We start from the raw sequence: 17,699 nt of genomic DNA on the forward strand, positions 1-17,699 counted from the left end.
TTTGTCAGAAACATTGCTCATGGAATGTAAGGACTAAAGGACAATATAAAGGAAGCAAAAGTTAAAAGGCTGCTGAAAATTATAAACAAATTTTCTCTATCAACATCTTGCGATTGATCTACAAACGAGATAAAGGCATTATCATAAGGATTGGGGGGAGGGGAGCATTGGGAAAAAACTCAAACTCGCTTAAAAAATTTTTTTTTTTATAAAAATAAAACTTGATCGATTCACATGATTTTTTTTTTCTATTTATCCTGAGTACATATATCATACAGATTTTTCTTTGTTGTTAATTTTTCAGGTATGGGTGGGAATCTGAACAAATACCTAAAATTTTGTTGTAAATAACATTTTTCATCATTCCATTCTTTTTCAATTCTCTCAGAATATCCATCAGTCAATCGACAATCTATTCATCTCATTAATCCTTATCCTTGAGTGGCTTTTAGCTTTGATAAATGGTGACTTATTACTTAAAAAAGAAAAGTGTTACAAATATTGATCATATTTATTGCCTTTGTAATAGACCCCCCAATAGCAAATACTATTTTCATGTTTTGTTATTTAGCAAACATAATTCTCGGGGATTTATTTCATTTTGGAAATCATAAGAATTAGAAATGAGAAAAGTGAAAATAATTTATTTAATAAACTTTTATATTTATAGAATTTTGAAAATAAAATTAAGAAATTGAATTTTACACAAAAATCCACAAAAATAAATAAAAAAAAAACAAAAACAATCACTTTCATGAAGCAGCCAAACCTTAAAACAGTGATCATATTTCTGCTGCTGTCAATATGGAGGTAAACAAGATGGGTGAAATGCATAATGTTCTCAGATAAAATTGTTTATTTTTTTATAAAAATACACAGAAATTTTTATCTTGATTAAAAATGCAAATGTTTGAACCATTTTCGAAATAATGAGATGCTTTGTTTTCTGCTTGTAATTAAAGCCTAAATAAAAAAAAGTGATGCATTATGGTCCATTTCTGCTTTTAATGATGGATTTTAAATGTCATGTCATCACATCAAACAAAAAATAACAGAATTGGATAAAAATGAAAACGTCATTAGAAAAAAAAAAAAAATTTGAAAGAAAATACCTATGATAAAAAATGAATGTGTTTCAACAAGAGGATGCAAAAATTTTATTTCCATTTCTTAAAAAAAAAATAGATAAATAAATAAATAAATCACCCCTTAGTTCGTTTATATCCAAGGCAGTTAAAAATTGGGGGGGAGGAGGTCTATTTTAGATTTTTCTAAATTCAAAGAAAAAAAAATTATTCTTAAGTTTAACTTCTTACTTGAAAATGCAAAATTCTCAAGCACTTTCTTAAAAATATTTATTTTGATCTTATATAAGAATTTTTTTTTTTTTCCATTTTCTCTTAAAAAATAATTTTTTTAAAAATAAGAAGAAAAAAATAATACTTTTACCAATTTTAACAAAAAGTTTGACATTTTTATTTTATGCAAAAAAAACAAAAACAAAAAAAAAACAAAGAAGTTAAAAGGAAATCGAGTTGGAGAATTAATTCAAAACATTTTTTGTTGTTGTTGTTTTACCTGCTCATGTGATCAGATCTTCCCAATCAGCAAGTCGTTACAATGCCACACGTGTACACTTTCTCTAGCGTAACAGGCTTCAGCGTTGGTTGATGTGGCATCACAAACTTTTTGGACAATCTTCACAGAATGCCAGCAATAATACAGTCCATCTTTCTGAACAAGTCTGGTGAAGTCAAAGCATTTTTGTCAACTGAACAGAACCTTCCTTACTCTTAATTCAATATAGAGACCTGGCAGGTATTATCACTCCAGGTTAAAATGAACCTGGAACTAATGGCAATTAAAAGTGAGGCTCCACTCTGCCAATAAGTTTCCAAATTTAGGGTTCCTGATATTTAGCATGGCATTTATCTTGGTCAGGTTGAGCTGACTTCATACAAATGAACAAATTGTTAGGGAATGAAATTCAAAAGCGATCCACAGTTGCATGTATACATACTAACTAGAGGAGATGACGTCATTTTTTTTTTTTTTTTTTTTTTTGTAAGAAAGTAATATTGGGAAGAGGAAGAGGAGGGGGATTGAAGATAAGCAAATGAGTGCAATATGAAGAATCCGTTTACCTGGTGCTGTATACATATTCTCTACTGCCCATTCGTCCAACAGTTTCTCCACATTATTCATCTGACAGAAGTAGCTGATCATAATATGACCTCGATCACCAAGTAAAATATTGGCTGGCTTTAAATCTCTGAAACGTTAAAAGTCATCTTGTATATAAAATCAAAATCACCGGGGGGGGGGGGTTGTCGCTAATAACTAGGGCTATGACAAAAGCATATTCCTTTCATTGTTTTGACTCTCGAGTATATATCCGACACAGACACAATTAACCAAGAACCACATCACTATATATAAAAGCATATAATACATCACAAGGGATACACACTCGAGAGTCAAAACAATGAAAAGAATATGCTGTTGTCCTAGCCCTACTAATAACTTTAACAAAATATTAAAAAAAAAATCAATTTCGTAAGGCACACGCTCAGAAAACGCAAATCCTATTGCCAATTGATTTTTTAAATTTATGTTTAATCCTGTTTGATATTTTTTATTACTAAAATTTACAGGGGAGGGGGAGTACTCTCTCACTTATAACTTAGTATTGTTCGAAAAAAAAATTCTATAGATAACATCGGGCAACATTTATTTTTTTACTTTTTGAATGTTGTCTAAATTTCTACAACTGATTTAAGGTACTTTATAAACACTGCTTAATCAGAAAATGGCATTTGTTTTTCTTCTTCTGTTCAGGTTTTTGTGCTAAGTTGATTTGAAAAAAAAAAAAAAAAAAAAAAAAAACAAAATCAGATATTGTGATAAAATTGATTAAAATTTTATACATATTTTTTTTACTCTTTCACCCCAAACAAGGGATACTGCCACTTGGAACATAAGGGGCTACGACTGTGGAGAGTTGAGCAGTGATATGTCTGTTCACATTACATTTAAACTTCTGCAAGGTAAGCAGAAAACAGGGAGGGATTTCCAAAGTCCAAGGGAAGAAAACTATTAGAGTAAAAGGTTTTACAACATCTTTAATCGTGTTTAATATTGTTTCTTATGACTCAAATTTATAAGAGAATGGGGAGGGAATTTACTCTCACTTATAAGTCACTGTTATCAAATAAGAAATTTAATTTTAAGGTAAGAAATTTAATAGTACATACTTCATTCATATTCATGGATCGAATAACCCAGTATTAGCAGAGTAAAACTATCATGATAAAATTGATTGAATAAAAATTTTCTATCATTAACGCATTCTTTAGTTAAAAAACAAAATCTAAATAAGACAAAATTACCTTTTTCTTTCATAAAACACAGAAAAAATGAAAAAAACAATAAATAAAAATAAAAAAATATCCAGTTTGTATAGTATCACTTCTGGTCGACACATTCTTTGTCTCTCTTGCATACACTATCAGAAATGCTTTCTTTTCTCTTTAATGGGCTCCCTCTACCATGCTAGAAAATTATTCACACCAAAGAGTATCCTATTTGTCTATGCATGGAGTATTGTCGCCACATCTCAGCTGGTGCATCTACCACTAATCTCTCCCTCTTGGACAAGATCCAAAAAAGTCTCAAATCTAATAGGTTCTGCATTATCAACCAAGCTCCAACCTCTGTCCCATCGCCACAATGTTGCATCTTTGTGTCGGTTTTACAAGTGCTTTAATGGAATGTACTCTGACAAACACATAGCACTTGTGCTCCCTTGACATATATACTCTTGATTAACCAAAAAGTAGCAAAATCCCACCTTTTTTTTTCCTGTCGAGTTCAATAGATGCAGGTAAGCCTTCTACTTTGATAGTTTCTTTCCTTGCACGGTTAGATTTGGAAATTCCTTTTCTGTTTCTTGCTTCCCTGACTGTATTAACCTGCAGAAGTTCAAATGTAATGTGAACAGACATCTCATTGCTCGACTCCTCACAGTTCCCCGTTATACATGATCCCAAATAGGAGCCTGTTATATCAAGGTGGCAATATAACTTGTTTGAAAAAAAAAAAAAAAAAAGAATAAAATTACTTAAAAATGTATGGATGTTGACACAACAATGTTCATTATTATTTATATAATAAACTAGCCTGGTAGCCTGGGTGCTCGTCGTTGCCCATGTGTTTGGAGGTGTGTGTTGAGCAAAAAAAAAAAAAAAAACAGCATTAGGCAGGCAGGCAGGCTCAAACCCGTACCTCGAAGAAGGAAAAGAATGTAAAAAAAAAAAAAAAAAAAAAAAAAAAAGTGACATCTTTGCCATTGCGTCCATTGCAAAACCGGAAGTGGTGAAGGTTTAAATTAAGGCTAGTCAATCGAATAAAAGGGAATGACTTTCGAAAATATCGGCAGAAAAAGCGACTCCTCCTTGTAGAAAAGTGTCCAGTTGAGGGTGAAGGAATTAATGTTTTAGGCCAATTTTTCGATATTTGTGCTCCGAAGAGTAGACCTTCAAAATGGTACCGATCTCATAAAAATCCATCGCCTCTGTCGAAAGTTTTAGGCAGACATACAAACATACATTTAAACAAACAGGTGAGATTTACATAATCGATAACTAAAGAGCACATTAATCAGATAAATAAGTGAAATTCAATTTTCTTACCCTTGCTGGTCGACATGATATCTTCAATCGATTCAAGTGAAATAGAGGAGATATTCCTATACTACACTTGAAATGTGCACAAAGCTGCATGAAAATATAAATTTATAGCAAGTAAGCTACACCGAAACATTTGTTTCATTCTCTGGGAAGACATTAGGTTAACTGCCTGATGATTTCCTCATAGAATGAAACACAAACGTTGTTATATCGTTGACTTGCCATAAATATTTTCATACTAAGTTATACTCACACACTGTGCACTTTTGAAGTAAATGCTGAATAATATACATATACACAAATATATATATATATATATATATATATATATATATATATATATAGTGAATAAATGACAAATGACGATATACCAAAGTTCATGATGTTGACCATCTTATAATTTATTCCTTTAATTCAGTTGACATTTACAATTTTTGGCTATCTATTTTGTAGTGCAAAATCAATCACTTAAGGGCAAAATAGATTCGCTGATTGATATAATAATTAAGTGATTGATATAATAATTAAGTAGTTGATTTTGCGCTACAAAACAGATACTGTCAAGAATTGTAAATGTCAACTGAAAGGAATAAATAATAAGGTGGTCAACATCATGTACTTTGGAATATACAGGGTGGTCAAAAAGTCAGGTAACATGTTAAAGGTAGAAAAAACAATATGATCCATTATAATCTCTATTCGTTTAATATTATTTGTTTAAATATTTGAGTGTAATATATAAACTACCCCTCCTGATTTCTGGCTTTGGGGCTATGTAAAGGATAGCGTTTATGGCAAGAAGCCTGATACAATAGCGTCTTTAAAGTTATTTATTGAAGAGGAGATTGCGCGGATATCAGCTGACATGATTACACGTGTTACACAATCAGTGGTTAATCGCTTCCAGCGATTGATAGAGAGAAATGGACGACAATTAACAAAAACATATTTCATGTTTGTTTCATTTTATATTTCAATGTATGGTACTTAAATATACGTGTATTGCTAATATCGTTTTTCTTTAAAATGTTACCTGACTTTTTGACCACCCTGTAGTTTTTTGTCATTTATTCACTATATTGCTCTGTAATTACATTGAGCTTCTTAAATAAGGATAGGTATATATTATTATAAGAAACTATATTTCCACAGAAATATATATATACTAGCAGGCTGCCTGGTATTGCCCGGTCGTAATGCTACAGTTTTGCTTTCGGTTTTGATTCTAGCTGATGGCGCCGAAATATTTTATTTTCTAATTTTTAAATTACGACTCTAAAATAATATATACGAAATCTGGACAAAATAACATCATTTTTAAGCTTATTTTACGACTGGGAAAAGAAAGCCCCCCCCCTCGGCTAGTATATATCTAATTTATAAAACTCACCATGTCTGTCTCTCCGTCTGTCTGTCTCCATATTTTCAAACTATCTCCTCCAAAACTAAAAGCAGTGCTAGGGGCCTCAAATGATTGGATTTTTATGGACCTTTCTTTTATGGGTCTTCAGCCGGTTAAAATAGTTTTTAAAGGTTCAAAATTAAAAAAAAATCGTTTTGCATTTTGTACATTTATCTTAGTTAATTTTTAATCAGTTCATATGCATGTCAAGTTGGTACAGTGGAAACGTTACCAGCTTTGAATGCTAGTTTTGTTTTCAGTTTCGATTCTAGCTGATGGCACCCAGATTTTTTTTCTTTTTTCTTTTGAAATCACGACTATAATAATATATACAAAATATGGACAAATTAAAATATCATATTTAAGCATATTTTACGACCAGGCAAAAACCAGGCGCCCCCTCCCCTTCCTGCTAGTGTGTGTGTGTGTATATATATAAGAATATTATAACTATAACATCAGAATATTGCCTCCATCACTTTATTATAGATTGGAAAAAAATAATGCTCAAGTGCTCATTTTTTTATGATAGAGCCAAGAACTTCTCCACACCACTGACACACATGATAAAGATATTCCTGTGCATGACTTACCTGCAAATGATTCCCTGAGCATGTAGATATGAGAGAGCAACAACAATTTCTGCTGCCCAATTTTTTATGCAAGACTCCGGCAAAAGAGCCTCCACTGACCAATTTCCAATGCTGTCAAGACCTTCAAAGACTTTCCGAGATTTACTCTTGGATGGCGATTTCAGATTATTTTCAAATGAGGCAGAACGGCAAATTTCTGTGAAGGAATGCTTGTGTGTCATTGTGTTTGGCTCTATGTGCCTGCTCATGGAGAAACCGCCCACAGCATTTTCAGAACAGAGTGACGGGTTCATTCCCGACACAGTTCCATAGTCTTTACCTTTGTTGGAACTGGCCGTTGGCTGGGCAAGATCGTTTTTGTACAATGGAAGAGCCCCAGCAGAAAGGGGTCTGGATTCTTTATAGTTTTGGTCATCGTTTCTGTGAAAGAAAGTTTCTTTTGGGGAGACAGATCCTACCTTTAAGTAGTCTTCATTTTTGAAAAAAGGAGTTGGGGAAACAGATCCTAGATTCATGGAGCTGTCAGCAGATTTGTCAACACTTTTGGAATAAGAAGTATCTTTGGGGGAGACAGATCCAACCGTTAAGAAGTCTTCATCTTTGGGAAAAGGAGTTGGGGAGATGGAGCCGACATTCAGGAAGCCGTCACTACATTTGTCAACACTTCTGGAGAGGGATATATCTTTTGGGGAGACAGATCCGACACTTAAAAGATCTTCACTTTTGAGAAAAGGAGTTGGGGAGATGGATCCAACGTCCATGAATCCTTCAGCACATTTGTCGACACTTTCAGAGAAGGAAGTATCTTTAGGGGAGACGGATCCAACATTTAAGAAGTCTTTGCTCAAGGTTGGATCCATTTCTCCAATTCCTGTTCCCAAAAGCAAACTTTCACCATCTTTGTGCGGATCATACAACACAGCTTCTCTGTCAGATTCTGTATCGCTGAAGCCCTCATTATTTTCACTTACACAAGAAGTTGAAGCACTATTCGAATCGGTTTTTATCACAGATATCAAAGAATCACCACCACCACATTGTTTATTATCAGAATTAAATTCCCCAGCGTCTAAAACAACATTGATAGTTTTTTTTAAAGGACTAGAATTTGGTTCAACATTTTTGCTATCTCCTAGATCCTGCAATGAATTTAGAAACACTTCATCCAAAGGATCTGTTTTAATCTCTGTTTTATCTTTCTTTGGCGAATGCAGAGGAGGCATCTCAGCACCTTCCAGAATTGTGCCAAAAGTCTCAGAGAAGCCGCTACTATGTCTCTGCGATCGCACTTCACTGCTGTCATTGCTAGTAATACTGAAATTTCCCAAGTGATGCTCAGTTTTTGTCAGAAGATCCCGGAACCTACCCACAGTTCCGAGATCTGTATTTAAAATGAAGGCCTCATTGGAGCTAACAGCTGGAAGGACCTCCACTTGATCAACAGGACACTCACTAATAGATAATTCTGAGCATCTCTGCTGATTGGTCTCATGTTGTTCAGTCTGATTTCCCGTCGATAAATCCTCATTGTAGTGTTTCGATTTCGTGTTAATAAACTGAACATGCTCGGAATCGGCCTTGTTGGAAAAGACGGCCACGCAAGAATTTGCATCCGATTTTACTTTTGTTCCAATATTTTGATCATCATCAACACCAGCAGTTGTCGTCAAACGAGCAGCAGGTAAGTTTTCTTGGAGACTATAATTTGGCAATTGTTCATGGAATGTTGAAGAGTTGTGTAATTTACATCCTTTGTAGACGTTTCGACCACCTGCGCTCCCCGAAGCGGTGAAGTCGGTGAAATTATCTTGAGCACCTGTCTGCAAGTAACTGCCAATGTATTTCCACAGTTTGCCTCCTGATGCCAGTTGCAAAAGCAGATAGATAGCATCGTTTCCCTCGTAGAACTTGTGGAGTTGAACCATAAATGGACAAGAACTGGGCAAAATATTCTTCACGTCGAGCCGTTCGTTCCCAGACTTGTGGATAGTCTGCAAAAAAATAAATAAAACAAATTTTTTTTTTTCAGAAATTTTTGGCTCATCTTGGTTGTTACTCACATGTTTCAAAACTTATTACAGACAATAAAAACCAAGAATATTAGAATCAATAAACAGTTTTACTAAGTTATGGCAGACAGAACAGGAACAATCTACCCCTGTGGATTAAATAACAAGTTTGGTAAAAAATTCTGTATAGATTCCTGAATTCGACAAATGTTTCCAAGTACAAAAAGATGCACCTGAAGACATTTGGCAGTTACATTACACAAAACATGAAAATAACCAAGATAAGAATAGTAGTTCAACTAATATAAAAAAAAAAATATAATTTATAAAGTTTGTAGCATTCATTTAATGGGATATTTTCTTACTATCTCTTAACGATGGGACGATTCCGATACAATTACCAATTTCATACTAAATTACTGATCCCGATTCTTTATAAATATCTCAATATTTAACGATAGAGTTGTTATTTGTCCCGATTACTAAAAAACACACGTCAAATGTGCAGATGTTTTCTCAAACGTAAAAGTAAACTTGTAGAGAGTGATCTATAGACTTTAGTTTTACTTGTTTAAAATCGATAAATATTTATTATTTCATCATTACTACCAAAACAAAATCAAATACAAAAAAAAAAAATTTAAAAGAATCGTTTTTGACATCAGAAAATAGGTACAAATTTTTCCGATTCTGATAAACGCAAAAGTTCCAATTTTCCCCCCGATTCAGATTAATCGTCTCAACACTATCTATAAAAATAGGATAGTTTAGATGCGAAAATTTGTATGGCTTTTTTCTTTTTCTTTTTTTTTTTACAAAGCTGTCACCACTTATCAAGACCCTGAGGCCACTCAAGGATAAGAGTTCTGAAGATAAAGGTTCGCAAGTTCAAAAATATGCCCCTGAAGGTGGCCAGAGGTTACATTGCCTGAAACAATGTGAAAATAACCACCAGGATGAGAATAATAGTACAAATATTTTTGTTCATTGACATTTGTTTTAACTCTGAATCCAGTAATTGTAAAGTGGGAAAATTAATTTGATCGTTAGTTCATATTTACTGCTAATGTTTTACAGTCGGAATATCATAAAACTAACAACCAAGACAAAAATAGTTCAAATAGTATAAAATATTTTACAGAAATAATTAAATTTTTTTAGATTTGAAATTTGTTTCTAATTTAATCGTAGTCTTTGAATCCAAAACATCGATACCCTCATTCTGTCAAAAACTCTAAAAATATGACACAGGGCTATGAAGGCATGAGTGGTACCATTAAAACGAGTGACCTTTTGTGCTCCAGAATTTATTTTTCTACATAGTCACCACCATTCTCAATGCACTTTTGCCTGGAATTCAATGACACATCCCTGATTCTGGCACATGTCCATGACAGAGGTCACTTTCTCACAGGTCCAACATCATGCAGGGTTCTTAAAGATTTTCAATGTCCATTTTCAATGACTTTACAAAGTTTTTCAATGCCTTCTCCGGACAAAATTCAAGTTTTTAAAACAAAATTTGATATATAAACAATGATATATTAAACCAAAAACACTTAATAATTTACAACAGAAAAAATCATTTTCATTTACATACAAAACAATATGCCTGTTGACTATCATACTTATATTCCCTAACCCACTTATAATTGGCCAATCAAGTGCGATTAATGTTATTTCCCCCATTAAAGATTGGTCTACGCCGTGTTCATTTTACTTTTAAATATCGAATTTCCGGTATCGTGGATATAAGAGTTACGACCCTTTAACATGAAATTATCAGCTGTTATTATATGGAAAACAGTCAGTTTTGTGATAAAGGGACATAATTCTTGTATCCACAATACAATGTAATTACTTCAAACTAATCTATCTCTGGTCAGGTCTTCATTTATCCCTCTTACTTTCATCCAGTCATACCATTTGCTCCCATGTTTTTCTTTTGCCTTCTGTCAACTGACACTGTTACCTCAACTACTGTACATCTATTAACCAAAGCATTCTCGGTTATTCTTTCAATGTGACCAAATGAACAAAGTCTCCAGTTTTACACACATCTTGTTATACTTTCCAGATTTTACATTTTTCTATAATCTTCAGATCTAAGCCTGTTTTTGAGACTCACATTGCATATCCATATCATTTCTCTCCATGCAACGCATGTCCTCAATTCTCACTGTCCAGGTTTTTGCTTCCATACAGCATCACAGTGCGTACACATGCCTGATAGACTCTTGATTGACAATGGTAACGCTATGCTGGTTAATAATGGCTGAAGTTTTATGAACTTGCTCTATCCACTTCTAGTTCTTTCAATCACTAGAACACTTACTCTATCATGTGCTCCAATCGCATATTACTAAAGCAACTTTCTGAACCTCTCAGAGTGTTATTAACCATAACAGTTGGTAGTTGAAAAGGTTCTTTGTAATTGTGGAAGGAAAGGAGTTTTGTCTTAGTAGCATTAAATGTTAAATCTATTTATGGGCCCCATTCCACTAAACTGGAGCTCAATGTTCTCACCATGTAAATATACTTTATCCACATCAGAGTTCTTATCTGTCTCCATTGTCTTATAACTAGGACAACAGCATATTCTTTTCCTTGTTTTGACTCTCGAGTGTGTATCCGTTGATATCTTATGTTTTTGTACAGAGTGATGTGGTTCTTGGTTGATTAACTGTCTCACTGTGTTGTATATATATACTCGAGAGTCAAAACAATAATATGCTGTTGTCATAGCCCTACTTATAACTAAATGATTGCATCAGGTTATCTCGATGATGCCCCTACGTCTAATGGAAGTATTTTATTACTTACTTTCATTACGTATGTTTCATTTGTTCCTCTTTCTAAGACGAGTAGAACTTTGTCGATGGTACCAAGCACTTTGTAATTCCGTAATTCACAGAGAGGAGCCCTCAAGAATGCTAGCGTCGGATCAAGTTCCATCGGAGGAGATACTGTACAATCCAACTGAAAATAAAAATAATTTTTAAAATGATGAAAATAAACATGAAAAACTTCAATAGACTAATAAAAATTAATTTCATCATACGCGAGATGTTCCAAAAGTAATGGCTCCTATTTTTTTTATATTCTGCTTAAATAGATCAAAGGGGGGATCATAAATTGCATTGTTATGACCAAACTTATGCATTCATGACCTGAAAGTTTCATCTCTCTGTTGCAGACATTGACGGTGTGAGACTCTAAGAAAGCAATTGCTGTCACAAAGCAGAGGTGCATCATTTAATTTTTGGCAAAAGTGCATTGAGAATGGTGGTGACTATGTAAAAAAATAAATTCTGGAGCACAAAAGGTCGCTCGTTTTAATGGTGCCACTCTTGCTTTTGTATCTCTTCAACTTTTTAAGACAAAAAAAAATATAGAAGGCTTTACTTTTAGAACTACTCTTGTATGATAAAGAAGCAAAATTATTTTATCCCCACCCCCCAAATGCACAGGTGTATAATAGAGATTAATAGCTAAAATATTGCATGCATGGGTGGATGGGATATAGTAGTAGAGATATAGGATACTGGCAGGTATGAGGATTTTATTAGCCGAGTGGTGGTTGAAAAGGTGCTTTGTAATTGTTGAAGGAAAGGAGTTTTGTCTTAATAGCATTAAATGTTACCATGCATTTACAATCCCATTCCATTAGACTGGAGTTCATTTCCTAAGGTTTCAACCATTGCTTTGGATATGTGTGCATTCATTACCCCCCAGAAAGTTCCAAGTTATAGTGTCTCATTTTAGAAATTCAAGAAAGTTCCATCCATTACAACTATAAATAGATGCTAATAGCGTCATAATTTCAGTTAAATTAGCTCTGAAAAGGAACGCTATTCTGGAGCGACCTTTCAACTATTTATGACTCCAGCCTATTCTTCCTGGGATAAAATCTGGCTGTAAGGAATTCCTGAAACAAGCCAATTACAAACACCCTCACAAAGAACTGAACTCTTGGTAAATATTGATTTTGCTGATCTTATATTCTGACCAAAAGCAGTATATTATTATTTCTCAAACTCTTATTATTTACACCACATAAAAGATTAACCTAAAACCAGATTTATCTCCCTTGCACCCTTTTTTCTTGGAAATGTTTTCACTTTATCTGTTCTATAAATTCTTTTATTTTTTTCTTTAACTCTTTCTTTTAGCTTTTTTTTTTTTCAATATATGTTGTGCATCCTCCCCTAGACATTTCCTTGCACAATGATAAAACTTCTCAAATGCAATTGTGACGTTAAGTTATATAAAGGTTTTAACACTCCCTCCTGCCAATAATTAGGCATCTGTCAGTCAACTTGACGCTGCTAATTTGGAAGCTTGATGTGTGACTATTCGCCAATTGGCTCAAGAGGTCAAGATTAGTAGAGGGTCTTGATCAGTTGCATACACACAAGATGTCTACCAGACATATTCGTGCCAAGTGCTCAAAGACGAATTTGGATATGCGCCAAAAAAACGAGTCAAAGTTTTTTTTTTTTTTTAAACCCTTATTACACAGAATTATAGTGATAGACAATTTTCTGGGATCAGGGTGGAGTAGTGATGATTGATTTCTTAGCAAAGAGTATCACAATTACAGGAGTCTATTATGCTTCACTTTAAAGAAAATTAAATCAGGAGGCAAGGAAAGATCATCAAGGGTATCCTCCTCCTGCAAGACAATGATCCAGTTCACACTGCGCATGTTACCAGATCAGAAGCACAGACATGTGACTATAAAAATTTCCTCCCCCCCCCCCCTATTTTTTTGACCTTGTACCTACTGATTTTCACCCATGAAGTTATTTTTAAAAGAAAAGCGTTTCTCAGATGATGCAATTTTGATTTCTAAAGTCACATTTTAATCAGAGGATCAACATGAGATATTCTCCAAAAAAAAGTCTCCATAGCTGCATTAAATGCAGAGAGAAAAGTGTCACTCTGGGTGATTACCTATGCAAAAAAGACTAATAATTGTGCAGTTTTGTTGCTCTACTGCTATGAGAAGTTGGTCAGGAGCATTTCTTATTGAATGGTCCTTGTATCTGGCACTGACTTCGCTCAATGTTTGGTTAACTTAAGGCACCTCATATTAGGTTACTAAAGTTTCCAGACTTTTTCTGTGCAGAAATTTAAAATTGTTGTAGACTCTTGAAAATTCAGTATATTATTGCTATACATCTTATGAAATGACTGACCAATTTTTATGATTTAAAGTTCAAATGAATAGCTACAGCAGGAATTGGAATACACCCTACTAAAGCCTGATTGTCACAGCTGGTGAATTTCAAAAATGCAATCTGGATGTGAGGATACTTTACAAGAACAATATGCCATAAAATTCTGTTTTAAACTTGGAACAAAAAATGCCACAGAAACGTATGGAATACTTCAGACTGCTTTTGGACCATGTTACATGAATTGAGCGTCAGTTTTTGAGTGGCATAAGAGATTCAAGGAAGGCAGGGAGGGTGTGAGAGGAGTAAGGAAGTCATAACACCAGAGTTGATTGACCAAATAAAGAATTTCATGGATAAGGACCATTGTGTGTCTATAGAGACATTAAGTGCACAGTTTGATATCAATATGAGAACTGTACACACAATTATTCGGCAGGAGCTGAAGATTTGCACCAAGTTTATCCCAAAGGTGTTCAAAGAAGATCAGACTATTTGACAAAAGATGAGCATCAAAACAGTAGTTCACCCTCCCTATAGTCCAGACCTTGCTCCCTGTGACTTTTCGCTATTCCCTAAGCTCAAGGAAAATCTTAGAGGCTGTCATTATGAGATGATTGAGGAGATGAAAGTGGCTGTGACGAGAGTATTTGACACGCTCACACAAGAGGACTTCCATGGGACCTTCCAGAAGTTGCTGGAACGGTACAAGTGCATTGCAGCCGGAGGAGATTACTTCGAAGTACCCATACGAAAAAAGTCTAAAAACTTATTGAAGGCACCTCATAAAAATTGACGTGTCAACATTATTATGCTGTTTCAAAGGGGGGGGGGTAGAATAAAGTTTCGATTTAAAGGAAATTAGCAAGATTTTATTAATATTTTTTTTTTTTTTTTTTTTTTTTTACAAAGGCATCACCACATTATCAAGGCCCAGAGGCCACTCAAGAATAAGGGTTAAAGAGTGTACAGTAGAAATTGGTCAATATAGTAATCATTAGTAATGAAAATTTGGTAAATTTAATAACTTATATGGAACGGCTCATCAAGAACTTATTTACTTTAGACTTGAACACAACCATATTGTAGTCAGCCGGAAAGCAGGAAAACGGAAGACAATTCCACAGGCGTGCAGTTCTAAGAAAGAAGCTTTGTTCATGGAATCTACGTTTAGGTTTAGGCACAGATAAAGAGTGGGGGAAATTATTGATAGTGTTTACAGCTAGACGAGTGTTTCTTGTGAAAGTTTGGCGAGGGGGGACCAAAGATTGAAGCTCAGTTGAACACTTTCCATGAAAATAACGATACATCAGAGACAAACTCGCAACATCTCTTCTGTGAGATAGAGGTTGCAAGGAGGAGAAAAGGACATCTCCTACGAGGCTACGAAGTCTATTTTGAACTCTATCAAGGCAGGACAAGTCCTTTCTAGCAGCTCCTGCCCAGATGTGGCAACAGTATTCCATCCTTGGACGTACCTGGCTCTTATATAGGTAGAGAATAGCATCAGCAGTGAGATATCTACTGGATCGATAGAAAGATCCCACCATTTTTCCAGCGGCCTTGGCAACAGATTTGATATACGTGTTCCATTTCAGATCAGGAGTAATGGTCAAGCCCAGGAGCTTGTCAAAACTTGAGGCCTCCTGAAGACGAGAGCCATTCATTTCAATTGATGACAAATGTGGATTAGAATGTTGATGATGTAAAGAGAGAAGCTTGGTTTTAGATGCATTAAAAGTAACCAGCCACTCCTTTCCCCATTGTACTACGTGCTCAAGATCAGAGGAGAGAGAATTGGAGAGAACTTGGTCGTTTACTGTCTTAGATGTGGTACCATAAATGGTAGTGTCGTCAGCATAAATGTCTACAAATGATGTAAGGATATGATTTGGAAGATCATTAATGTAGATCAGGAAAAGAGTTGGGCCCAGGATGGATCCCTGAGGGACACCGGCATTAATACTGTGAGCTTCTGATTTTTGTCCCTCAACTACTGCTCTTATGAACCTATCAGAAAGAAATGATTTAATAATTGAGAAGACTTTTCCAGCTATACCATAGCTAGCGATCTTATGAAGTAAACCTTTATGCCATACCCTATCAAAGGCTTTAGATATGTCAAGAGCAATTGCCCTAGAAAGATTGCCACCGTCGAGAGATTTGCTAATCCTATGCGATATAACTGTAAGGACATCTGCTGCATTAGAGATAGAATTACAAAAAAACTATTTTATCATTTCAAACAATAAACTGTATTTACATAATCCAATCAAAACACTTGTTGCTATGGTGACCAATAAGTAATGATGGGATGATTCCAATATCTCCCTCCCCCCTGATACAATTAGTGATTTTTAATTCTTTTTACATTTTTAAATGTAGAGTTTTTGTGTGTGTGTGTGTGTGTGTGTGTGTAGGGTGAGGTATGTTACCGCAAAACCCAAGTAATATGTGCATATATTTCCGCAAACGTAAAAATACACTTATTGATGTGACCAATAGATTTTAGTTTTACAGACAGTTTAAAATCAATAAATATTTTATTGTTTTATTATTAATACAAGTCGTGGAAAATTAAGTTTTAAACAAAAACAAAAAAATAAAACAATAAAACCGTTTTGGGCAATGAAAATAAGTACAAATTTTTCTGATTCCAAAAAAAAAGTTTCAATTTTTTTAGACTCCTGATCTTGATTAATCGTTCCAACCTGACTGAGAAATGTTTATCGATTAAGTCGGTAATTACAGGGTTCCTTTATTCATGTCATTCTCTTATTCTCCTCATACGACTTTTTGTCTCATTCACCCTTCCTTCCACCATCTAAATGTTTTAATTTGCAAACAAGCAAGCAAGATTATCAAGACATAAAATGTGCGGCAAATTTCATACAGTTCAACTTACGGCCCATCGTCTGTCATCATTACTGTCTTTGGCAAGATGTCGGTTGTAGAGGTCTTCGGCCTTCATGAGGTATTGGGCTGTTTTCCGACGAACAGCTTCTCGACGAGCTTTATTTCCATCCCCTGTAAAGAAAAATGACTAAAGGAATAAATAAAATAAAAAACTCAATTACATAAATTTGTTAGAATTCATAGGTTTTATTATAAAAAAAATGAGGGGAGACTTGATGTGAATTGGAACACATCTTTTTGTAAATCCAACACAAGAAAATTTATAGCCAAGAAAATTAAATCTCAGATAATTATATATATCTATAATATAAAGCTGAACGTCTGTGTGCGTCTGGTCATGATCAGGCTCCTATATGGTTGACTATTATAGAAAACTGATCACATATAATGATAGAAGATGTATCGAGACACAGGAATGGGTATGTTTGATCTGGCATAATGATGATTCATTACCATTGTGGGGGTCCGCGTACGCGCCTGGTCCACAAAGTATGGAAATAAAAAATTAAAAAAAAAAAAACGTTTACAAGTTTTTTTGATATAGATGTACATAATAATAGTTTGATAAGTATGTTTTAACTTAAATAGGGATGGTATAATAAAATTGTGGGGTCTGCGTTCGCACCTGGCCTCCATAGAATGGAAACAGGCACAAACATTATTAAAGACTTTTCATATCTATCTGCGTAAGTATACTTTGATAATTATGTTTCAGTTTGAAGAAATATGGTATAATAAAATTATGGGGTGTTCGTTTGCGCCTGACCTCCACAGAATGGAAATATGTCACAAAGTTTAACAAGGTTTTTTAATATAGATCCACAGAATATTGTGATAAGTGTTTCAGTGTGAACAGGTATGGTATAATAAATTATGGGGTTTATCTATTTTATTTTTACTTTCATCATATT

The 17,699-nt window shown here is 34.3% G+C and overlaps 1 protein-coding gene across 2 annotated transcripts in view; it reads right to left on the bottom strand.

Moving 5' to 3' along the window:
- LOC145260360 (ribosomal protein S6 kinase delta-1-like) overlaps positions 1–17,699 on the bottom strand; it is a 73,663-nt gene that overhangs the window by 9,493 nt on the left and 46,471 nt on the right. For both annotated transcript variants that reach the window (XM_080118292.1, XM_080118293.1), the window contains 4 exons: positions 16,778–16,899; positions 11,516–11,671; positions 6,684–8,674; positions 2,145–2,272 (listed from right to left, as the gene is read on the bottom strand). In XM_080118292.1, the coding sequence (XP_079974418.1) occupies positions 2,145–2,272; positions 6,684–8,674; positions 11,516–11,671; positions 16,778–16,899 (2,397 nt within the window). The remainder of the gene's footprint in view (positions 1–2,144; positions 2,273–6,683; positions 8,675–11,515; positions 11,672–16,777; positions 16,900–17,699) is intronic.

The sequence above is a fragment of the Euprymna scolopes genome, chromosome 36 (genome assembly GCF_053919585.1).
Source record: "Euprymna scolopes isolate OS-2025 chromosome 36, ASM5391958v1, whole genome shotgun sequence".
NCBI lineage: Eukaryota > Metazoa > Mollusca > Cephalopoda > Sepiida > Sepiolidae > Euprymna > Euprymna scolopes.